At 37.9% G+C, this 24,675-nt stretch overlaps 2 protein-coding genes across 3 annotated transcripts in view; both read right to left on the reverse strand.

Moving 5' to 3' along the window:
- Positions 1–18,205, reverse strand: part of NFXL1 (nuclear transcription factor, X-box binding like 1) — a 54,118-nt gene extending 35,913 nt beyond the window's left edge. For both annotated transcript variants that reach the window (XM_032110140.1, XM_032110139.1), the window contains exons 1-14: positions 17,921–18,205; positions 16,435–16,605; positions 15,994–16,103; positions 14,234–14,367; positions 12,619–12,797; positions 12,290–12,451; positions 12,087–12,187; positions 10,771–10,885; positions 10,312–10,436; positions 9,393–9,515; positions 7,995–8,085; positions 4,371–4,491; positions 3,553–3,709; positions 2,715–2,806 (exon numbers count right to left, since the gene is read on the reverse strand). In XM_032110140.1, coding sequence (XP_031966031.1) covers positions 2,715–2,806; positions 3,553–3,709; positions 4,371–4,491; positions 7,995–8,085; positions 9,393–9,515; positions 10,312–10,436; positions 10,771–10,885; positions 12,087–12,187; positions 12,290–12,451; positions 12,619–12,797; positions 14,234–14,367; positions 15,994–16,103; positions 16,435–16,605; positions 17,921–18,080 — 1,841 coding nt within the window. In that variant the 5' untranslated portion in view covers positions 18,081–18,205. The remainder of the gene's footprint in view (positions 1–2,714; positions 2,807–3,552; positions 3,710–4,370; positions 4,492–7,994; positions 8,086–9,392; positions 9,516–10,311; positions 10,437–10,770; positions 10,886–12,086; positions 12,188–12,289; positions 12,452–12,618; positions 12,798–14,233; positions 14,368–15,993; positions 16,104–16,434; positions 16,606–17,920) is intronic.
- An 878-nt stretch (positions 18,206–19,083) lies between these two features.
- Positions 19,084–24,673, reverse strand: CNGA1 (cyclic nucleotide gated channel subunit alpha 1; the record flags this gene model as incomplete). The annotated part of the gene is made up of 4 exons (XM_032110158.1): positions 19,084–22,499; positions 23,315–23,421; positions 23,577–23,684; positions 24,579–24,673. Coding segments are annotated over 4 exons (1,728 nt in total), but the record flags the coding sequence as incomplete, so codon positions are not given.
- Between the last annotated feature and the right edge of the window lie 2 nt (positions 24,674–24,675).

Genomic DNA, 24,675 nt, shown 5'->3' on the forward strand with positions numbered 1-24,675 from the left:
CCCTTCATCTCTCTAATAAAATCTTTTAAGGGAGAGTAATGAAATCATGAACATTCAAGATAAAATATGTGTAAATCAGTTCCTAAAAATTTCCAGAAGAGTATTAAAAAAAAATAAAAATTATCCCTGATAACTTCTCTGACACAAAATAACAAGAGCTGCAGACGATGTTTAGGACAGCAGGCTACTAACAAGAGCAATTAGCCACCTAGAGTAAGAACCAGCAAATGCAACACAGGAGCCTGTTCTTCGCACAGCTCAACTACCCTAAATCCACAACAATCTTCCTATATCCAGCTAATTTAGCTTCTAGAACCTCTGCATTCCAGTGTAGCACACTTCTGTTCCACTGCAAGGGTAAACTGCTCAAGCAGCCAGATTGTCTTCTGCCATGTAACTAGATCTGTAGATGAGGAATTCTCCATGGCAAACTTGCATTCAAGTTGAGCTGTAAGGGTGTCAGATGAACTACGATGCATAAAAAACTAGTAGGATCACTGGGCTCAAATATTAGTAGCTCGTTTTTGTATACTGCTTGGACAGCAGTTACATATGGAATTCTTCAGCTTGGGACCTATCATGTTTAATTATTTTTTCCCTGGTAACTTGGAAGAGACAAAATGCATCAATTTTGCAGATAATGCTAACGGACAGTACAATCAACACATTCAAATGCAGGGGTACCATTCAGCATCTAAACAGGCTAAAGGTACAGCCTGAGAGGATTTTCATGAAATGCAGGAGACAAAGTCCTGCATCTAGTGACTGACTAAATCCCAGCAATACGGAAGGCCACAGGCCAGGGATATAATAGTGGCAACTAAGGGAAGTTTCCAAAGTGATGAAGCCAGGCTCCTTCCTGAGGTTCACAGCAAGGATGCAAGAGACAACAATCCTACTCTTAAACAAGGAAGGTTTTGAGTAGAATTGATGTACTCGAGGGGCTTTAAGGTCCATCTGGACAAAGCTAGAGAAAAACACCCTGAATTCACTGTTGATCTGCTTTAAGCAGGAGGCTGCACTAGATGACCTGACTTCAAGGTAACTTCCAGCCTTAATTGTTCTGCATAACTAGCAGAGCAAATAGAAATCTTCCTTTTAACTACTTAAAGAAATAGATACTAAATATATTCCACAACAAATCTCTCAAAGATACCACGCTTATGCTCAAAGATACCAAATTATTAGGAACAAAATCAGAAAGGACTGCAAAACCTCACCAATGAAGGATGGAATCTCCATGAACATCCATCCATACAAAAGAGTATTATTTAAACTATTCTCCATCAACATATTTGTGCAAATACCATTGTTCTAGCAATGATCAAAGAAATTGTCAGGTCATTTGCTTTGTAGCGACACATGGTTTTTTATTATTTTGTTAATTCAGGAACCTTATCTCATACTATTAAAAAAAAGAAAAATAACATTAAAATTGCAAAGATTGATCAAAAGAGTTGGGATATTCCAGAATTAATGTGACCTAATGCTAACAGAACCTTAATTTGCCCAAAGCACTATGAAATGAAACAATTCTTCCTCCAGTTACAAAATTAAGTACAACTTTTTCTGTATGGTTTCCTTCTCACTTAGATGACTTACCTCCTCTGGGGAGCAGTCTTCAGACTAACAAAGCTGATTCTGATGTTGAAATTCAGAGGAACGAGGAGATATACCTTACATAATGCACAATGTTAAACAATGACCTCTGCTGAATATCTACGTGAGACAGCTTCTACAGCTGGCTTCTACCCAAACACTGAAACCAGATTGCTCATAACAATCTGGCTTTTTCACCTTTTGTGAGTCTGGCTTTGAGTCCAAGTATCAGAAGTACTGAGTGGTCATACATTTGAACAAAAGTAAAACCTATTATAGCACAATCCTATATTAAGTTCTAAACCTATCTACATAGACAGTTAAATATATATTTTTAATATCTTCCTCCATCTAGTTCTCACTTCATAAAACAAAGGAGGGATGTTTAAAAACCAAGAAGACACAAACACGTGTGAAGTATGCAGAGTTAAAAATAGTAAGAGAACACAACACAAAAACAGACCAAAACCACCAGCACTTTATTTTTCATATAAATATTGAATTATGGGTCCTCATTTCATAATGTAAACAGAGGTTTCAACAAATTGAAAAAAGGCAAAAAAAAGTCATCATCATGTCTTCCCTTATATCCTCAGCATCACCATAGAAAGAGTTGATTCAGCTCAACTCAAGGAGAACCTTCGGGACAAGTCAAAAACAGAAAGGAAAGAAGCATATGGGATAAAAGTGCCCACCTGTCATTCACTAGCATATAATAACCGAAGAACTGAGAAACAAAATAGCAACTCATTATGCAGAATATTATGATCCATAAACCAAACAAGATAGAAAATACACAGAAAAAGTCATGTCACTGATGACTATCAAACTTCACAATTTTCATACTTGTCTTTTAAAGTAGCATTACACACAACACTTATCAGAAAGAACTGATCTTTACTAACACAATCAATCCTTTCATACAGTGAGTAGACACTATGAAAATGTCTATTACGGTGCTCCTAGTTTTATGAGATTGGTGTTCACATAGGCATTTGCTTTTCAGCTGCAAATATGGTTAATTTCATGTCCATCTCTATGACAATATAAAAAGAAAAAAATCTCCATATAAAACATCTTTTTTAAATTTGTTTTTTTTTTATTTTAATACTTACACTGGTATAGGAACCTCACAGGGAGGGCACGGTAGCGCAGTCTGAATGAAGGCTGGCTCAGATGGCTGTTCCCAAGGCCCTGCAGACTGATGCTGAGAGCAAAAGACACTAGTTGAATACAAAACACAAATAGAACTATCTGCTTGGCCATAAATAAGCATATCATGTAAAGAGTTTCCAGTGCTAACAAATGTACTTTCTAGTAACTAGCTTTTTACTAATGGAAATCTCCACACCCCTTACAGACAAAAAATTACAGTTTCATCCTTAGCCTGGTTAGGGATAGGAAAATTAAGTCCTGTGGCTCCTAGTGCTAAAAATTAAGCACCAAGCCAAATGAAAAAGAACAGTAAAACAATTCTAACCAGTTAATAAAGGTAAAAAGATTTCAATTATTTAAGCTAGTTCCATTACCATCATGCAGTGCATAATACGTGTCATGTTAAAAAATGCCAAACAATTTCTGGCTTCTAGCTTGTGCAAAATTTGATGGTTTCATAAAATCAGACTTAAATTTTATTTTTTTGTTCTTATGTTAAAAGCAATTGCTTACAGCTGAAATTTAATGTTTTTAATACATTAATACTCCAACAAATACATTTAATACGCCAACAAAAATCTTGTAATTTTTTGAGCAATTCAATTATGTATTACAAAATTACTTAGATTGCAACAAAGGAGCTAGAACCACTTAGCATCATGCTGAGCGGTACACATAGCTCTGTGCTTGATTAGGTGTTTAGTCTGAACTCCAAAAGCCTCAAAACTAAGATTCAGGTCAAACTGATGCTCATTGTTCTGAACACAAATAATACACCATTTTTCACTGTTTACTCACTAAGCCAGTTTGCTTTACAAGTGCTTCATCATGGCAGGAAACAGGGCACAAATGACCACACGTTAAGGTTTTCTGGCAGGGCTGACGACACGGAGGACACCGCCCAAAGTGACAATAGTGTTTCTCCTGGGTAGAGTGGTGACAGGTAGGTGGCCGACTGAAGAAAAATCCAAGAATGAATCAATATGACAGCAAGAAATATGAAGTTACAGTCACTGGGCAAGTATGTTCAACATGTAAAGAATTGAAATGAACAAGTTATTGGTGTTTTCCTAAAATTAATTTACTAAAATTAGTTTACTTCTCACCTTCAGCAGGTGGTTAACATTACAATAAAATTAAAGAGGAATTCTAAATAAAATTAGAAATCAAAGTTTGGTTTAGCTATTCAAACGGCTGTTTCCATCCTAATTCTACTCTTGCACTATGTTATCTTGCTACAACCCAGCAGAAAATATTCTTTTTCCTTTTGCTAGCAAAGTTTTCTAGATAAACTGCCTCTCTGAGGTACTTTGAAACATACCAGAGATGACTTGAAGAAATGAGCTGGACTACAGAGCTGGAAAAGCTTGGTGAGACAGAACCTCCCCCATGAAGCAGGCAACCTGCTCACGAAACCTCGGTGGCAGAGAGGTATCTGATAGGAAGGGTTATTGCTAATCTCCATCTGCATAGTCAAGGATACAGAAGACTGAGAAGTAATAGCTGTAATCAGATAAGGAACAATTTTTGCCTTTCAAGGTATATTTTACTGCTTTCTTTAAGGACACTTTAAGCTCCACTTAAGAAGAGGAAATGCACACACTTTCTATACTGACCTGCACAGCTGCTTGCACTTGGGAGGTCTGATGGTACGCTCTCTGCCACAGGGCACTTTTATGACAGTTTTTCCACAATTGCATTTCACATCTACAGTCTCTGGACATGGATTACAACTACCTAAAAATAAACATATTAACAATATGGCAAGCAAGTCAGAAATTACCCCCCTCTCACAATTTAATTTGGATCACACAACACTTAGGTATTTTCCATTTGTATTCAGTCTTACATATGAAGAAATGTCATCTTTCATCTAAATTCAAAAAGGGACACTGAAAAACTGGTACAATAAAGTTCTGCAGATTTTGTATGATATTAATGTTCAGCCTATGTATAACGAATGTTTCCTTGAAAACATCCTCCACCTCTATAAAGTTACTAATGTTACTAATCTGATATAATTTTAAAAATGTATCTGTAAAAGATCTATGTTTTAATTTATAACTCTCCCACACCATTTCTACACCAACTGCTAAGTTTTATTATTGAGTAATTAACAGCAAGAATATGAATCTTCTAAAAAAAGCAAATTTAGACATGGGATTTTAGCTTACTAATCATGTTGCATTCTGAAATTTTAAAGAGAACAACTGAAAAATGTATTGACAACAGAAATTTTAAAGCAATTCTGACTTGTTAGTGGAATATGAAAAGCAGCGTTTCAAGAAGCAGATGTCTCACCAGCAAAAGGCTGCTGAAGACAAAAGGATGGAAGCACTACAGTCTTTAAATTGCAAAGTAAATTGAATAACAGTATAATGATCAGCTCACACAGAAACATAGAATTGTTTGTGTTTGAAGGGACTTTAAAGATGGTCTAGATCCAACCCCCCTGCCATGGACAGGAACACCTGTCACTAGACCATACTGCTCAAAGCCCCATCCAACCCAGCCTCGAACACTGCCAGGGATGGGGCATCCAAAATTTCTCTGGGCAACCTGTTCCAGTGCCTCACCACCCTCATAGGAAAAATCTCTTCCTAATATCTAATCTAAACCTACTCTCTCTTCATTTAAAGCCATGCCCCCTTGTCCTGTCACTACATGCCCTTGTAAAAAGTCCTCCTCCATCTTTCTTGTAGGCTGCTTTAGGGACTGCAAGGCTGCAATTAGGTCACCCTGGAGTCTTCTCCTGGGGTCGAACAAACCCAATTCTCTCACCCTTTCCTCACAAGAGAGCTGCTCCTTCCCTCTCATCATCTTGGTGTCCTCCTCTGGACTTGCTCCAGCAGGTCCATGTCCTTCCCGTGCTGGGACCCCAGAGGTGGATGCAGGGTTCCAGGTGGGGTCTCACCAGAGCAGAGCAGAGGGGCAGAATCCCCTCCCTGGCCCTGCTGCCCACGGTGCTCTGGATGCAGCCCAGGACACGTTTGGCTTTCTGGGCTGTGAGTGCACATGGCTGGGTCATGTCCAGCCTCTCACTCACTGGCATCCCCATGCCCCTCTTGGCAGGGCTGCTCTGGATCTGTTCATCCCCCAGCCTGTGTTGATACCAAGGGTTGCCCCAACTCCAGTGCAGCAACTTGCACCTGGGCTTGTTAAGCCTCATGAGATTCCCAAGGGCCCACTTCTCAAGCTTGTCCAGCTCCTTTGGCAAAAGAAATTGAAGGTCTAAAGCTATACTGCCCAGAGTGGCTAATATGTGTAGAATTCTTTTAAATATCCCATTAACAAAGACAACTGACTACATTCTCAAAAATACAGAAAGGCAGAGATCAGAGATTCAGAGTGCTTGAAGATAAGGTGAGAGCACACTGTTCTCAAATCAAGTGTTATAAATGTACCACAGTAAGAAGCAAAACACTTCTATTCCCTGGCAACACATTGCAAATTTCAGCAAGCATGATAAATATTTAAGAAAAGTAGACAACCAAAAACCTAAGCTACCTGTTTTCACAGACTCCTGCTAAAGGCCAAGTGCTTATTATCAGCAACTTCTAATAATTCTGAGATTAAGTCCTTTTGAGATGGGGTCCATTCTGAGATGGGGTCCTTTTAAAGGAAGTTATTTTCTAGGAGGCATCTATTCCTTTAACATCAGTGGTCACTGCAATCTGGCAGCTTATTGGAAAATTACCCTGACCTAGTTACATACTAAAGATAAAATAATTAATCATAACTTTCAGTAGCTATTAAAATATTGGTATTTAGGGAGAAACACATTAATATAAATATTTTGACATTAAAATAATTGCCTTTATTAGTAATATTTTCATATATTTATGAAGATACAAACTGTACTAGACTATTTTGTTAAAGCACAGAGAATTTAGAAAAGAAAATAGATTTATCATCTGGTATCATCAGTCATTACCTTCATTATATGCAGCTTTAGTTAGTAAATAGACAATTATACTCTTTTGATAAATTACTCTTCAAAGTGTATATATTTGATATTTACATTCTCAAAGATCACTTTTGTTTTCTTATAGACATTGCTTTATTGTTTTCATATTAGAAATTATTAGAAATCTTTGTCACTTTGAGCCAGGCTGTAAAATGCAAGCAACATCAAATAAAAACAATCATTCAACATAAAAGTTTATCCTATAATGCAGCATTAGCTCTTTAGTTTTCCAATCAGAATTTTATTCAATGATTTAGTTATCAACCAAACTAATGTGGAAAAACAATGTTATCAGTCTTCTTCTGACAGTACACAAAAAATTACGTATTTACAAGATTTTAGAGAGGTACAGGGGATGGCGAAGAAAGGAAAGGAAAAGAAAAAAGGGACACAGTGTACAGAGAAAAATCAAACCACTAGTTTGTGGTGACAGATTTAATAGCAAGTTAACGGGTACAACTACCACATTTACCTGTCCTCTCCTCCTAAGAGTCACTGCCTCAGAAGCAAGACTGGCTGAACAAGTTGAAAATTATTTCATGAGCTGTTGCAACTTATACTTCAGAATACTAAGGGAAATTACAGAGGCTACTTGGCTGCTGTTTCAGCAGGGCAGCAGCTTCTGTGGGGAAAATTGCTGAGAAGGCAGACAGTTTTTCAGTCATTCCAATTTAACCCCCAACCAAGCAAATATCAAAGCAATCTGCCAGGTAATTTTGTGTGTTTCCAGTATCCTTTTAACCAAGGTCACTGGATTCAGAAGCAAACTTTTTTGTTATCCTTCTTATAGTCAGTAACAAGTTCTTATTTTCTTTTACTGGTAGGATACCAATATACATTCAAATTCCATCTTTTTTTTTTTTTTTTTAAGCCTGCTTGTACCACCACATGTTGCATTCTAGGATTTTTTAAAACCATTCAGACTCAATCAGCAGCAGTCATTTCTGTATGTATTTGGACTTTGTAATGCATATTCAGTGAACAGAATTATTGGGAAAAATTACTCAAAAGCCATGGCTTTTGAATTACACAGCTGGAGACAAGAGCATTTTCAGAGGAACAATATTAAGCAAAATCACCAGGTAAAAACACAGGTTGCCACTATGTAAGTCCTTAAGTTCTAACCAGCACTTTCAAACACACTGCCCCCACAAAAAGCCCACATGCAACAATGGAGAGAATTTATTAAGCACCACACACAGTCCTGCAAGCATGAAATTTGGCAAAAGTAAACAACATTCCATCACTACAAGGATTCTTCACCTGTTCTTACCTCTGTGGCAGCCTGAAGGACATTTGTGATTTCTGCAGCCGAGAGTCCGCCCACAGACTTGATCACAAGGTGGACAGTTTCCAGAACAGCACTATTAAAAATAACAAAAAGTCTAATAACTGGAAACAGAAATTTCTGGTATATACTTTCCCTCTTCCACTATCTCATTTTTTCAATACTTATTTTAAGAAATGTCAGTGCACTTTAGTGAAATTTCCTCAAACTCATTCCAGAAAAAAGGCCACCTGTAAAGTGGTTTAAAAAAAAAAATTGTATTAGAAAATAACAAGAGAACGCACATTCGAATGCATCATTCAAAACACTAAAAAGGCAGAGGGCTTCAAAAAAGCATAAGAACATTTAAAAGTTCAAATTATTATAATATTTTAATCCAAAATAATTTCAGAAGATAGGACATCTGACAGTTTACCTCACTACTCTGCAATTTTTTCCATTTTTATGCTATATTGTCCCTGGCAGAAAAATGTTACTAACCTTTTTTTTTTAATACATTTTTACCTTTGTAGTAAAGGTCAGTTAACTTCAAGACCAGTTATCTATTTTTTATTCTTATATAAATCAGTAATGTGAAAGAATGAGAACATTCCACAAAACCATCACATCGGTGGATGCCATGTCAGGAGAGAACATCATATTTTCTATTAACTTGAAAGGCACCCTCCTTCCAACAAGAAATCTGGATTTTTCATCACAGAGCTGCCAACATTGCATTTACTTGTTTTGTAATCTTTTCACACAAAGTAAATTCACTATAACAATAATACTCAAAAAAACCTAAGAGTAAAACTGTATCTTTTCATGCCTATTTGTGGTAAGTAGTCCAACTTTCACAATGTATTAATTCACAAATAGCAGGCAACTTTCAGGGTCTCTTGAATGAATAAACTCAAAAGATACTTCTGAGTATCAATCATTCCTTTTGACTTCAAAGAAGAAGGGAAACAAAACTCCAATTCCCAACTGTCAGACCACTGCTGCTTGCACTGGTGTGTATTTGAAGGTGGTATGGAATGCTGGGCTGCCAAGTTATAAGTGATTCCCAGCTCTTCCTACAAAGTAGGGAAATAAATTGATTTAACTACTGCAGAATGCATAAAGCATCAGTGACTACTCAAGAATTGGAAAGCAAAACTGCCTTCTGGAACTGGAAAGTTGTCAAAATCCTCTCCCTGTTTATAAGGCCAGTGAGTTTTACCTGATGTCATCCTTTTCAGAGAATTCTGGTACACTGAAAATTAAGTTTCAGTGGCATGGAAATAAGCTCCTCTTTCTATACAATAACATGAGGTGGAGCAACAAATTGATGTTATGTTATCTAGACTTTTTAAGAAGTGAGCTAAAGAATGCATTTGAGAAAGATTGTATCTGGGCACTTACCTTCCTCCGACACTGGTGCTTTTGACAATCACGGATTTTAGTACACTTTGTTTCACACAGATATGGCTTATGACACGGCATGCGCTTGGTGTGCTTTCCACAGCGACACTGTTTTTCAACCTCCTGGGCAGCAAGACAGGGAAAAAAAGGCAGGGTATTTTTAACGCAAGAGAAAAAAAAGAAAATAAAACATTCTACTACTATCTGTAAAGGAAAGTTCAAGGGAAAGTAACATTACATTGTATACACAATGCCAAGTGTGTCGTGCAAGATGACAAGCATAATTGCAAAACAAATTCATACAAAAAAGTACCTCTCCTGCACCCATAGCGTATACAGATAATTTAAGAAGTAGATGAGCAGGTTTATCTGCCCTTCATCATGGCTGTCATGTGATAACTACTATCACCTAGACTTCGTAGCCAAAGCTGGTTCAGGAAGAGACAACTGAGACCTGACAGAGCAATGGCTTTGTAGGCCAGACCACAGGAGCTCCAGAGATATCTAGAGTACAGTAAAACTTAATTTTCTTACAAAGAAGAAAATAATGTTATGTCACACCACCTTCAATTTCACTAATGAAGGAATATCATAGAAAGACAAAGCCAGAAGGAAGCTAGAAAAGATGGAGAAAAAATTAAGTGTCTTTTAGGACATAAAAATTTTAAAAAACAAAACAAAACCAAGCCAAAGCAATACACTCATCCAGGTACAGCCTCAACTCAACACAATGCTCAACTACTTATTCAGAACTGTGTTGGGGTGGGAGGGGAATAATGAAAGAACATGTTGTTTTTAATAAACAAAGTCACAGATTTTGTGATAGATATTATTTCATTTTCCTCAGGTGACTTGCACTGTTCCAGGCATATAGTTTAAGCGCCCAAAAAAAATGTGAACATGCTTCAGGAAGACTAACCTGTCTGCATATTTCACAGGGACCCCGATGACAGCGCTGTGAACATTTATGGATGCCACACTCCAGAACTTTGTCACAACTATCACCACAGGTGGGCACATCTTCTGTACAAGGCAATGTAAACTCTAGATGAAGAGAGAGAAGTACAAGTAAACATTTAGGGAAAAAAAAGCCAAAATATTTAGGAAAAAAATGCAATGTACAATAAATTCAGATGACAGTTGTCTTTTGTTTTTTCAAAAGCTTCTTTAGAATTACTCAGTTATTCACATCACAAATTAAACCCCTGGTGCTAAAAAAAGCTTTGAAAGCTATGCAAAAAAAGTTAATATACTGTCATGGTTGACTATGAGAACTTTTTATGGACGCCACACTGCAGAATTAGCCTAGACTACTGACTGTGAAAGACTGGAGGACTTTTTATTCAATTTATCATTTAAAAAAAAAAAAGTAGCTTACTTGTTTTTCCACATGGACAGGACCTTTTCCCAGAACGAGGACAGTCTCCACAGGGACCAGCATGACAAACTTGTTCACATGTGTGATTGCCACATGGCAAACACTTCCCACACACCTGAGAAATTCAGAGAAACCAAGTGAACGCAATGTAATGGAACTACATACCAAGCCAAAGCAAGCCAAGAGCAAAAAGCAGGAGTGAGATGCTTCTGGATGGAATTTCATTTTTTCTGATTTTTGTTAATAAATCTTGTATTTGCTGAGTTCACCAAATAAAACTGATCATCCCTGCAGTGATCCTGTCTGGAAGACCACAGTACAGTGAGGAGTTAGTGTTTCAGAAAACCTGAGTGGTCCCAGGTCTGTGCTGTGCTGCATACACAGCTCAGCCTTCAGGCCCACATTGTACTGCACATACACTTTGACTACAGGATAAACTTACTGTAGCAGAAGAGATTGGAGGCAGCTCGCACTTGGTACCAGTGATTAGACTGTCTGCATGTCCTTGCCTTTATCTAAAAGTGCAGCAAGAAGTTCTCATCTGAATACTCTTTCTGTTTGACTGTAGAAATTATGATCAAGGATGCTTTCTTGTAAGAATATCCTACAATACCTTCAACAACCAAAATGGGGTCTGCACTGTATGCTGCACATGTATCACAGCCCGTTCAATGCTGCACAGCTTGGGGTTCCAGAGATCTAAAGGGACATACTATTCTTTAGATTATACTCCTTTTCTCTATAGTGTTAGCTGAAAAAAACTGCATTTTAATTGATACTTCACAGAGGCCAAGTACCTTTCTTACTGGGATCAAAATGACCAAGTACCTCCTGGTGCAGCCTTCCCCCTGCCACTTAATTTTTTAAAATTATTTTTATTTTTTCCAGTCTGTCAATCCATAGCCTTGGTCTTAAGCACAGGCTGCAAATATACTTCAAAGAATTAATCACAAAGCTTTCATTCTGCTACGGTCCTAAAAATAAGCAAGAAACTCTTGTCTAATAAGCTGTGGTTTCAGTCTTATTTTTGAAGGCAGCAGCTGAAATTTCAACCTCCAGTACAAGAAAAAGTGTATATGAAGTTAAATGCACTGCTAGCTTAACCCCAGAACAGTAACATTTGAACTACTATAAAAAATTAGCTGAGCCACCAACTAAATCTCTTCTCAAACAATGCTGTTTATATTTGTGGTTGCACTTTCAAAAGTTAAAAAATCATTTTTTCTTACTGGATACATTTCTCCAATCTTTAATACACCAAATAATCAAATTTTATAAAGGTGAGAAATAAATTAAAAAGGATAGCTTCAGCATACCTGATCACACTGCCACTGAGGACTTGCACAAAGTCTCTCTGCTGTCTGTCTTCCACAGGTACACCGTTGTGTACTGACACGTGGACAAGGCTGACAATCTCCTGTATGTAGTTGCAAAGTGACATTAAGAGTAGGAATCGCAAAAGGATGATGTATTTTAACAACAGCAACAACCTGCTCTGAAGTTAAAAAGGCTGGTCTACCTGCATGACAGGGATTCTCACAAACATGTTGTCCACACAGCAATGTTCGTCCACACGGCAGGCGGCAAGACCACTCCTTGGCACTGCACCTTCGGGGCACTGGTTTGGCTTTCTTACAGTGACAGGTTGTTGTGACCATCTTTGGGCAAGGTGGACAGGGTCCTAATTACAGCAAAAAGAATATCTTGCTAACAACCATTCAGCAAATGCAGCCTTGACTACATCTCTTTTACTCTGAGAATTTTAAATATACTTAACAGATTTTAAGTTGAACTGTGTAACAGGTACCTAAATACAGGTGACACAACCAAGACACACAAAGGATTTACCTGGATGACAAAGCAGCAAACATTTGTGGCCACAGGAAGGTTTGAATTCCCTCTCACATATCTGACCACAGGAGTGAGGTACCAGCCATGGATCCACTGTTGGATTCTCCACTTTTCCACAGTAACAGTAATACCTACTGGGAGTTTCAGAGCGTTTGTATTCAAACCTACATTTTGGACTACAAGGGAAAAAGGAGTGAAAAGTAAAGCAATTCTTTTAAACTAAAAAAAAAAAAAAGCAGTTTTTATCATTTTGGCTTCCCAAGACTGTTTCAATGCTACCAATTAACATTTTTACAACTACTGTAACAAATAATAACAATATACAGCAACAAAGAATAAAGGTCTTTCTATATGTCAGATTTTACAATACATTCATTATTATATCTACGGAATTGTCTTGTCAATGCAATTTCTTTTCTCTAAGAATATACATAGATAAAAATTCAGCACAGCAAAAGAATCTAAAAGAATGCAACAGTTAACCTACTCAAATAGTACCAATTGAAAAACAAAGGGATTAAAAACCAGGGGTTTACTAGTAGCAGTCTATTAGCCACATAAAACAAAGTTTAGTAACACTATTAAAACTATGCGTAATAATTAGAATTTTATCTGAAAGACTTTAGATTCAAGATGTACACCTTCATTTTTTACCCTTGTTGACAGAAGTTAAAACATACATTATTGCTAAAGGTATAGAGACTAGAGGTCTGGAACTTATAAAGTGCCACAGGCCCAACAGGCCCCCTGCAAGCCATGGACAAGGGAGGCAACACAAGGAAGGAGAAACAAAATAGTTTGCATTTCTGGCTACACTGGGAAAAGACCACAGAAAAGAAGGTCCCCCTCACAGAAGAATAGGGACTTTGAAAGTCCTATGCACTCACTTTTATCAAATAAAACATCAATTTGCCTTGATATAATGCATTACAGACCGTGAACCATTTCTCAATAGTGATAGCATAGCTTTAACATGTCTTCAAATGTAAAATAAAGTACCATTTGCCTGGAATTTTTTTCATTATAAACAATATGTTTAAACACAAAATGAGTTCATAGTAGAAGAAGCATTAAAACTTGCGATGCTGCCAGCCAACAACTGACACTTTATTTCCTAAGCAAACCTGCTTAGAAAATTTTATTCTTGCAGTCACATTATTACCTTCTTCTTTATACCACCTCAAGTAAAACTACAAGACCTGATTTAATGTTTGGATTATACTGAGACTAAAAAAATAAATAATAAATCCCTACATCTTGCCATTTGACAATCCTTTTTAAACTTATTTCATGGAGCCAACTTTGAAAGTGAAAAATATGTAAAGCCATTCAGAAATAAATGTCATAAGCTGAGACACATGACAGGTAAGTTACCTTCTCAGAGGTTAAAACAATTTGATGCAGCAAGGTTTTAATATCCCTGAGAAATTTTTCTGAATCATATTAACAAAAACTTACAAATAATTTTAAAAATCAATAGAAAAGTCAGTCTTCTAAACTCTTTGTTTTTGTTGTGCACATCATTTACAAGTACCATTCCTTCTAAAGTAACACCAATTTGCATGATCTTCCCAACAGAAGTAACTTTGTAAATGTACCATGAGGAGCTCACCATGGCCAGGGATAATCTTTCTTCCCAAAATCATCATCCGTCAAAGGAGAAGATACAAGAAAAAGGCTGTCCTTGGCCCACTTTTGGATACACACCAGATGAAATATACAAAAGCATCCACAACAGCTCCAGACCTAAAGAGCAGACATCAAATGTCAATTGCTTTAAATGAGGTTTCTGTTTCCATTGATGAACATCCGTAATATCTAAAAAACTATAAGCTTGCTATTTTTCCCTTTAAAAATGGTTTTTCAAAGATAGGTTATACCCATTGTTAGATCAATACAGGCAGTTTTACTGTTATAGATTCAGACCTATAATCTTTTTTTCTGACTCCCATGGGAAGTTTTTGCCAAGGCTAATGGAGCCCAAAATACTCCGATAATCAGAGAAATGTTGATTTCAACACACTGTTGGAGGTCATGTAGCACAAACTGATCCCCAAAGCAGGACTATTGCCAGCTTAGCCCCGTTCAGACACAGCTTTGCCTAGCAAAGCTGGAAAGTCCTGAGGGATGGGGACTCCACAACCATCCTGAGCAAGCTACTCCAGGTGTCATACTACCTTCCTAGTATCCAATCTGCACCTCCCAAGGCCCAGTTTGTGCCACTGTCCATTATTGCACCACCTGGCACCATAAAGATGACTTTGGCTTTACCCAAACCTATAACAATTTGGTAAGAAAAGTGCAGAAGAAAATTTTAACTTTAATTTTTTTTTAATAACTTAAGACAATGTTATGAAACAATACTGTGAAAATACAGAGACTTTCCCCATTAACTTACAGAGGACAGTGCCAATGACATAAGTTGCTAGAACTATGGTAACTAACTTCCCAAAACTAAAGCCAAGCAGGAGATATTATGTAAACAAACAGACTTGGCTGAAATTATAAAGATTCAAGACAATTAGCAAACCACTGAGTTATAAAAGAAGACTTCCAAGTTACCAAATCATCTCACTTCTGCTGAGATAAGATTAACTCTATCAAGAGCCATAGAATGTCAAAAGTCAAGCTAAAAATATTCATTAAGGTCTGAAAGAATTTGGATTAAATATCTTAAGAATTCATAAAAAATATATTGCATTTCTTTTTAGAAAGAAGTTACTGACTACAGTTTCATCAGGTACTTGTAGTCTGTGCATATCTATCATAAGAAATTAAAATATTTTCTACGCATCTTTTCTTTTTAATGTTAAACATACAGTTGCAAACATGTTTTTGATTCAAGTAACTCTAACAGAAAGAAAAAATATTTGTCCTGAAATCTCTCCCATATAAAATGTACCTATATGAAATAGGACAAACTTCTCTGACACACACACTTCCCTTCCACCTGATCAGCACTGAGGGCAGCAAAGTTTATCTTAGCTTCCCTGCTGTAAATCTAACAATAATATCTCTTAACTTCCTAGTATTTAATATTTTGATTTGCTACTCCATAGCTTATTGAATACACAATTGCAAGCACTGGCATTCAAGCACTTATCTTTTGCCACACACTACTATCCTAAACTTAAAAATAGCTATTTTACACTATAACAAACATATGACAACAAAAGACATATTCCAATTACAAGCTACACATATAACCACTTATGTCTTCCAGTGTTTCAAAATCCAAAGATGCTAAATATTGCATTTAGTACTCTTACCATTTTAAAGCTTTCAATCCCAAGAATAACCTCAATAATATAATACAAGTTATTCAGACAGTTACATTTGTTTTGTTCTAAAAGGTTACTGTAAAGTACTTACAGCTTGGTTCCTTTTAACTGAAGCGATGCAGATGAGACAAGTCATAGCCCCTGACTGGAAAGCCTCATTCATGTACTGTCTCGTACGTTCCAGTTCACTTGCATCTCCATCTTTAATGTATAAAGATTTTTAAAGCAATCAGTAATGTTTGATCTGTTATTCTGTACATGTTGAGACTGCTGCAAAAGTATTTTTTCTCTGAATAAAGCCATTCATGTATTATTTAAAAAGCCACACTTAAGACAGTTTAAAACTATACCACTGCTTCTGCATGAAAAGACAAGTACAGCCAGCATGCGCTGCTGGGAAAAAATACTTTTAATGCAAGACATCATGATAGAGTGCCTTCCTTCCAATTACAGAAAAATTCTAATACACAGTGATACTGCATTGTTTATGCTTTCATACCAAAATAAAAGTCAATAAATGAAAAACCATTACCAGTTTGACTGGTGTAAATGGTAAATGTTTTGTCCAAAATCTTCCCTTGTTTTACTTCAGCATCTTCATCATCATCTTCAGATGAGGAGCTTAATTGGTCTTCAACTAGCTTTTTTGCTGCAGCCTGATTAGCCTTCTTAATTTCATCAAATTTCTTCAGTGAAGATAATTCTATTAAGAGAAAATACCAATGATGATTAATACCATGGCAGTTAACTGTAAACACCACACTCAGTTCTACATACTTTCAATTGTCCTTTTATTTACAGAGTTTGCTGATTTTATATTTTTAAGAGTATTACATCACTACATTTTCAATACCATACAAGAGATAAATTGTATTTACTTCTTTACTGTGCATTATCATAAAATTCACAGCAGGAATTATCTGTCAAAATCTGTCAATTACTGCTGACAAATCCAACCAAATATACCAGAATATATGCAACTATAATGCTGCTTTATGAAAAGGATACTTAAAAAAAACCCCACACATCCCACACAAACACAACTGTCATAGCATGAGGAAGAAAAAACCAAAACACGCCGTTTGTTTATAAAAAATTTACAGTTGTTATAATATGCAGATACCATACAGGTATTTCTCCAGCATTTGTTATTTCTTAAATTATGACTTTCACTGATCTCCCTCAAATTCAACAGCTCTTTATTGCAATAGTGTGTTCATGCTATTTCACAGTCAGCAACATTAAAAGTGAGTGAGTTTTTAATGTAACCTTATTTTAAGTTACTGTATGTGAAATAGAAACAGGTTCTCACTCGGAGGAACAAAAAACAGAGTTCACAATAAACTAAAGTACCTTTAAGACAAAATATGATGGAGACATAAAGGTCTTCAGGAGATCGCTAGCTTTCCATATTAGCCTACTAGACCCAATATATTTACAGGGGTTTCGTCAAGTTTAGTTTTAAGGCTCTTCTTAAGAAACTATACCGCCACTTAAAAGAGCTCTGTCTTTGGCACTTCTCTGGTATATTTCCCGAGGATGAACTTGCAGTCACAGCTGCCGCGCGCACCGAAAGCCCGCACCTTTCCCAGACGGGAGGGAAGTGTGTCCCTGACCAGCGCACCAAACGATGTTTCTACCGAGCAACTCCCCTGGCTGTTTCCAACCGTGCTAAGGAACAGATGTTTCATCCATTACTTCACACTTTACTCTTCTGCTCCAAGAAGAAGACCGTGCACCCTGTGCACCCTGGTGACTGCTTAGCCCCTCTCTCCTGGCCACTGCCTGGGGCCTCCGCGTCCCTCCCCGGCAGGAAGCTGCAGGCACGATACGGCACATGGCGAACACCGGCTCGCCACCACCAAGCAGCGCGGGAGCGGGGCCAGGGCCCGCCAGCCTCCCTTGCCCGCGACGCCTGGGACAGCCCCGACCTGGCCACCTGCAGGGGCTCCGGGCCACCGCCGGCTCCCCAGTCCGGGGCCCGGCAGCACGGGTAGAGGGCAGGACGCGACACTCACCGCTGGCCCTCTCGCCGATGGTCCCTGCTGCCGCAGCGCGGGCACCGCCGCGGCCCCTCGGGGCCGGGGGCCGGGCGGCCGCCCCAGAGCGGGCGGCGAGCTCGTCCCCGGGCCTGGCGCGGCCGCGGCCCCGGCCGCCCTGGCGCCACGGAGCCTCCATTTGTCCCCCGCCAGAGAGCGAAGGACAGCGGCAGGACCAGACCCTCCGCCTCCTCCCCGCTGGCACAGCCGCCCCGCGGGGAGCGCTCCGGCCGGCCCAGCCCGGCCTGGCCGCTCCGCCCGGCGGTGGAAGCGGCGGCGCCGCCGGTGCTCCCGCGGCAGCGCGACTACAGCTCCCAGCGCTCCCCGCGCGGCGGGCGGGCCGGCGCCGGGCAGTCCTCAGGCGGCCGGGTTCGGAGCCGGGGCTGTGGCTCTGTGCCTGGGTCACGGAGTGCTCCAGCTTGGAGAAGGTGTGAGCTCACCCAGTCCAACCGTTAACCCAGCGCTGCCACGTCCACCATTGAACCATGTCCCCAAGTGCCACATCTATACGGCTTTCAAATTCCTCAAGGGATGGTGTCTCCACCCCTTCCCTGGGCAGCCTGTTCCAGTGCTTGACAACCGTTTCGGTTGAAATTTTTCCTAATACCCAAATCTAACCTCTCCTGGCGCAACTTGAGGCCATTTCTTCTCGTCCTGTCTCTTACTCTCTTAGGAGAAGACACCGGCCCCCGCTCACTGCCGCCCCCCTTCGGGTATTTGTAGGGAGCGGTAAGGTCCCCCCGAGCCTCCTTGTCTCTAGAGTAAATTCCTGGCAGCCGCTCCAGCAGCATGCGGCTCTTGCAGACATTTTCTTCATAGCTCCTGTAACTCCTATAACTTCGTAGCTCCTGGAGTATTGAGAGTAAAAAACCACAAAGCCTGTTTAGAAACTTTACTGAAGTACATCCAGAAAGTTTTAGCACAGAGAAACATATATTGAGGAACTTGGGTGCCTCCTAAGTTCTAACAAATAAAGGCAAGTTGAAATAGTTTTAATTTTATCGCCATTTCCTTATAGCACTTACATTATGTCGTGTGCCAGGAGGAAACTTTGCATTTCAGCAAATACCTTCTCATAAAAGTTAAGTTATACAAGATTTCCAGCCATAAATAGTCTGAAAATAGTAAGCAAACCACTGGAGGCCAATTCTGGTTTTCTGTTTTATTTTGAAGTGGTTAAAATCAAAGAATATTTTATTCTCAAGAAAGAGGCAGGTAGTGAATACAATTCATGTCTTAGGCTGAAGGATCAATAAAAAAAAAATTGTTAACAATAGATATCTGCCTTTTTAAATTAAAATATCATCTCATACATTTCTCTAATAAAAAGTCTTAAGTACTTCAACAAAGGAAAAAAGTGCTTCCTAAGTGCCTACTAGCCATATAGGATAGTTTGCTGCTGGCATACAGATTGCAAATTATATTCAAGACCTGAGCTGGAAGAATGCTGATTGAAAAGTTCAACACTCACCATATAGCTAAATGCCAGAATAATCCTTCCTCCTGTGTACAAGGATAGAATCTTTACTGACAGGATGGCATACCCTTTCCCCTTATCAACTAATTAAGTCATTTGTCATTCAAAACACAGGATCAACAGGGCATGAACAGCCATTTTGTATTTATATTTACCCTTGTTGTTCTGTATATATCCTATGCATTAAGTACTTAATAAAATTTCATCCTTGCAGTATATCAGGAGTTGTTTATAGATCTCAGGCATCCTGGAAAGTATCAGCATTATAAAAAATACAACAGCCAGAAAGGAATGCACTTTATAAGTCACCCAATTTATGTTATCTCCATCTCATTAAGGGGAGAATGCAAGTGTAGAGATATTATTGACAGTAACGTGTACATATGTATTTTTTAAGAGTGGCAGTTCAATTGCTCAGGATAATCAAATTTGCCTAAATAGAGTATTTACCATTCTCTCACTACAGTCCCTTTCTTCTCTCCCTTTCATTAAACTTATCCAATGTTATGTGCCTGTGATAAACTTCTACTGAAAATACCCATCTGCAAACACCCAGCTGAGTCCACGACTAAGCAAACCATTTTTTTGCCAATAAAAAAAGATATAAATTAGGGGAAAATCCAAGGAGATAATACATCTTAAAGCAGCTGAAAAATGGATATGAATCTGTAGATTTTACTATCCCAGAAGTAGTTATGAAGAAAGAAATACTCTATCAGTGGGAAAAAACAGCCTCTTCAGTCATATTCTTCCCCTAACAGCATCTACAGAAGACCCAGTAGGAAGAATTTAGCCTGTTGCTGTCATGTCTTCCCCTTGCACCCTGCCAGCATAAACCAGTGTTACATTAGGGACATAAACATTTTTAATTACAAATCTTCAAAGCTTGATAGTTCATGTTAGCAGCCATATGATTACATGGAACAGAACAATCTTTACTGTATATTTTTATTGGTGTATTATTTGTATATTTGTATATTTTTTGTTATTATTGTGGAAAGAACATTAGATTGTGAGCCATCCATATCTTTCATATTGATGCTTGCAAAAAGTTGTATTTTCTCCTCTCTATATTCCAGCCTTTGCATGTATTATCCTGAAAAAAGGACCATTTCAAACTGCCCACTTACATTTCAAGCAATCAGCCAAGGTGGACCCAGTGAAGTAATAGTATTTTCCACATCTTACAGCCTTCAGTACTCTCATCTGCATTAATATCCCATACTTAATTAATTTCATGTTAATCGATAGATATTAAAATGTGCTCATTTATACACAAATTTAATATTAAAATAAAGGTTAATGACTTCAAATAATATAATTGTTACCAAACCTTTCATTCTTTCCATAAGCAGACACAAATTATTTTAAAACAGCCAGCAAAACTTCCAATATTTGCCAGTATATGACAGTGTACATAACACATTAGCAGATAATACCACCTGTTTGTGCAAGAGCAAAGTGTTATCTTCCATTCTCTTTCTTGATTCTTCTTTTTCTGCCCCAAACCTGCCAAATACATGCTGCTGGTAGGAGATTAGTGACATTGTCTCAACAAATAATTCTTTGTAATTAATAGCCAGGTACTACAAAGATTAGAAATTAATGTATTCAGCCCCAGTCAGGATTTGACCCTCAGTCTTATTGGCAACTTCCATTGTTTTTATTCTGCTTTTGACAATCCAGGTTTATCTGTGGATGGATCTGCTTCTTCTAAGTCTGCAAACTCTTCCTCTATAACTGGCTTCAATATTTTCTCTATTTGTGTAAGTCTTTTTTTCAGTTTCTGTTGTGCACCTTCATACTCAGCCAACAACCTGGCAAACTTTGTTTGTAACCTGTCCATAGCACGTTCCATGTAGGCGACCTTCTCTTCCAGATCTTTAGGATCACTTCCTAAATTTGCAATTTCAATGTCCAGCAAGCCATCTTTCATTAGGATTTGCTTGCCTTTTTCTTCCAGCATTGCCTTTGCATCTGGATACTCTGTTAAAGCCTCCATGAGATCGTCTTTGGACAGACAAAACAAGTCCGAGTATCCAATACTTTTAATATTGGCTGTTCTTCGATTGCCAGCTTTGCTACCCTTGATATTGAGAATGCTGATTTCTCCAAAGTAGCTGCCATCACTTAGAACCACAAATTGGGTGATTCCATCATCAGCAACTACTGCCAGCTTGCCTTCTTTGATAATGTACATCTCTCGTCCAATATCTCCTTTTCTGCAAATATAATCTCCAGGACTGTATACCTGGGGCTGGAGTTTCAAAACCAGTTCAACCAGCAGACCAGCTTCACAGTCTGCAAAAATCCGAACCTTTTTTAGCGTTTCCAGGTGAACATTGATTGCAATCTCTGCTCTTAGTTTATCTGGCAGATACTTCAAGACTTCCCTTTCATCCACAGCCTTTTTGTTTGTCCACAGGTAGTCAAACCACTTTATAACTCTTTTTTCCATGTCTTTACTCACATTCCGAAAGTGCATGTACTGCTTGATAGCATCAATCCTTGCTTGAAACTCTGCCCTGGCAGCATTCATGTTGGAGATCATAGAGCCCACGTTACCAACAATGGTAGCAAAAATCAGCACTCCAACCAAGAAGTCAACAACCACAAAGAAATACTCAGAATCTCTTACAGGAGGGGGTGTTTCACCAATAGTAGTCAGGGTCAGTGTTGACCAGTAGAGACTGTAGACATATTTTCTAGTCAGGCGGGCAAATTCAGGATCTGAGGTGTTGGGGTAGACCCATGTGTCAGCCCCAAATCCAATGGCTTTTGAGATCGAGTAATACACACAGGCATTCCAGTGAATAATAATCACAATGTACATGACAAGGTTAGAGATCCTGAAGATATTTGGGTAGTTTGTCCTGGTTTCTGTTCTCTGGAAGAATTCAAACATCCGAGCTACTCTGAGTAGTCTGTTTATTCTTAATTCTGGGTAATTCAATCCTAACTTAAAGTATAAGAGATCAGTTGGTACGATTGACAGAAAATCTAGTTTGAATTGAAAAGATTTCTTGTATTTCTCTCGTAGCTTTTGTTCTTCTTTCACCAGAAGACCTTGCTCCAGGTAACCTAAAATAAAATTGTAGATAATAAAAAATGCTACAAGTTCAAATGTGTTGTGTTTAATGTCAGTCCAAATCTACTTTGAAAAATATTTTGGGTGCAAATTCTATATGGAACATAACTTCTCTTACTTTTTAATATTCAGTCTCTTATTTTCAAATAGCTTAGTGCTACATGGTTCAGCTTGAGCTAAACTATACAGCTTTGAAAGATAAAAATTTCTAGTTCTGATTCTTTTCCTCCACTTTTCAACTATTGTGAACATCTGAAAAAAACCACCTTCCCCTCCAAAAAAACCTCCACAAGCTATAGGAAGGGTGGTTAATGGGGGAAAGAATTTTAACACAGGAATTTCAGTTCTATATTGAGTGTATCTACTTAATAACTCCATTAGGATAATATTTTTAAATAAATAGTGGCAGTCGAAGTTAATAGGATGTCTTGCTTGCTCAATGGTCTTGAAAATCAAGCAAATACTTGAATCTCCCCTTCATACCAGATTTAGGTGTTGCTTTTTCAGAACCCCCGATCCTCACCTGGCTGCACCACATGTTTATTTTGTCTTGATGAGTCAGCTGCCGGCAGAACAGCTTGTACCTGCATATCTCAAACTTTATGTGCCCTTTGAGTAATACATCAGAATTACATCAGAATTTCTCCTACTTATAAAGTGAGGCTGCAGTCTTTCTGAAATCTCTCAATGTCTTTTTTCACTATTGCACCTCATCAAGGCTATTCAGGTAAGAGAAGTAGTAGTATATTGATTTGCAAAAAACCTGGCATAAATATATAAAAAGCAATAATTAATTGAGTATATTTACCTGTCCTTGTCCGTACAAACATATCAGCAACATAAATGGCATCAGAAACATAATCAATAATAAACCATGCCATTAAGTAATCATGCTGAAGCTCATCAAAACAGGCTCTAAATATGAAAAAACAAAAGTAAATTACCATGAAACAAAAATTAAATACTTGCACGAATCAGTGGTGAATAGAATTTTTTTATCTATTTAGGGATATTATGATTTTCCAGAAGTTCTATGTAGTCATTATAGTGTACATTAAAGAGTACATCACCTAGCAATAATCATGGTCCAGTTGTACATGACAGGCATTGTGATGCAAAACAACCAGTTGTAATATATATTTCCTGCTGGATCAATGGTGAAAATATCTTTCTTCTTCCTAAGTGGTAAGCAGGGGGAAAAAAAGAGATTTAATGAGAGACTTGAAATACACATATCAATTTTTGAGGAATGAAGCATTCCAGTAATTATTACTGTCAAATAAATGGTCTTTATCAAAGTTAAACTTCCTTGCTCAAATGCATGGAAAATATGAAGCTGGTGACTTGAGACACAAACTTTAGAATCTAAATTTTGCTGAGCAAAATTAGCTTGGCAGTCTCACTTTATAGTGGCACATGTAATTTTAAAGTTTATTTTTCTACACAAATAACTCTTTTGTCTGATAATTGATTTTGTCATTAAAAAAAAAAGAGATTATGTGACTACTAATTTTTAAATAATTATAAATTATGAGACGAATCATGCCTTTCTCACTGGGAAAAGTCTAGCCCTGAAGAAGACAAAACATTGGCATGGTTTACATAAAGAAACCAAAGAATAGGAAATCATACAACACAGGTTTCTGCTGCACTGTTTTAAATTTCTCTTCCTTAGCCAGAAAATTATGAATTTACCAAGCAGAATATAAAGTGACAACTTTTAGAGCATAGAAGAGTTTACTTGCTTGTAGGTGCCTTTGTGTGTGGAAGAGATTGCTTTATACTGGCACATCATTTGCTGCAGTGTTTTATCCAAGAAATATTAGATAATCAGAATCCAAAGCAGATACATCTTGATTAACGTTTTCAGATCACCTCCATGCATGCATGTTTCTGTTGTCCACATATGAAGTTAAGTCAAAACAACTCTACTCTAGGGAGAACAACAGCAGCCTGTACACTCGTTCACTAAAGTATAAACATCTTTACAGGACATCTGTGAATGAATTTGTTCTTACATCTAAAGCAGTTTTATTATACAGCATAACAGGACCTAAATGAAAAATACTTACACTTCTATATTTTCTTTCTTCTTCAATTTATCTTTATTTTTATTTTTCTCCTTTTTTTCTTTGTTCTTTTGTCTTTCTCCATCCTTTTTTTTTTCTG

The sequence above is a fragment of the Corvus moneduloides genome, chromosome 5 (assembly GCF_009650955.1).
Source record: "Corvus moneduloides isolate bCorMon1 chromosome 5, bCorMon1.pri, whole genome shotgun sequence".
NCBI classification, from domain to species: Eukaryota; Metazoa; Chordata; class Aves; order Passeriformes; family Corvidae; genus Corvus; species Corvus moneduloides.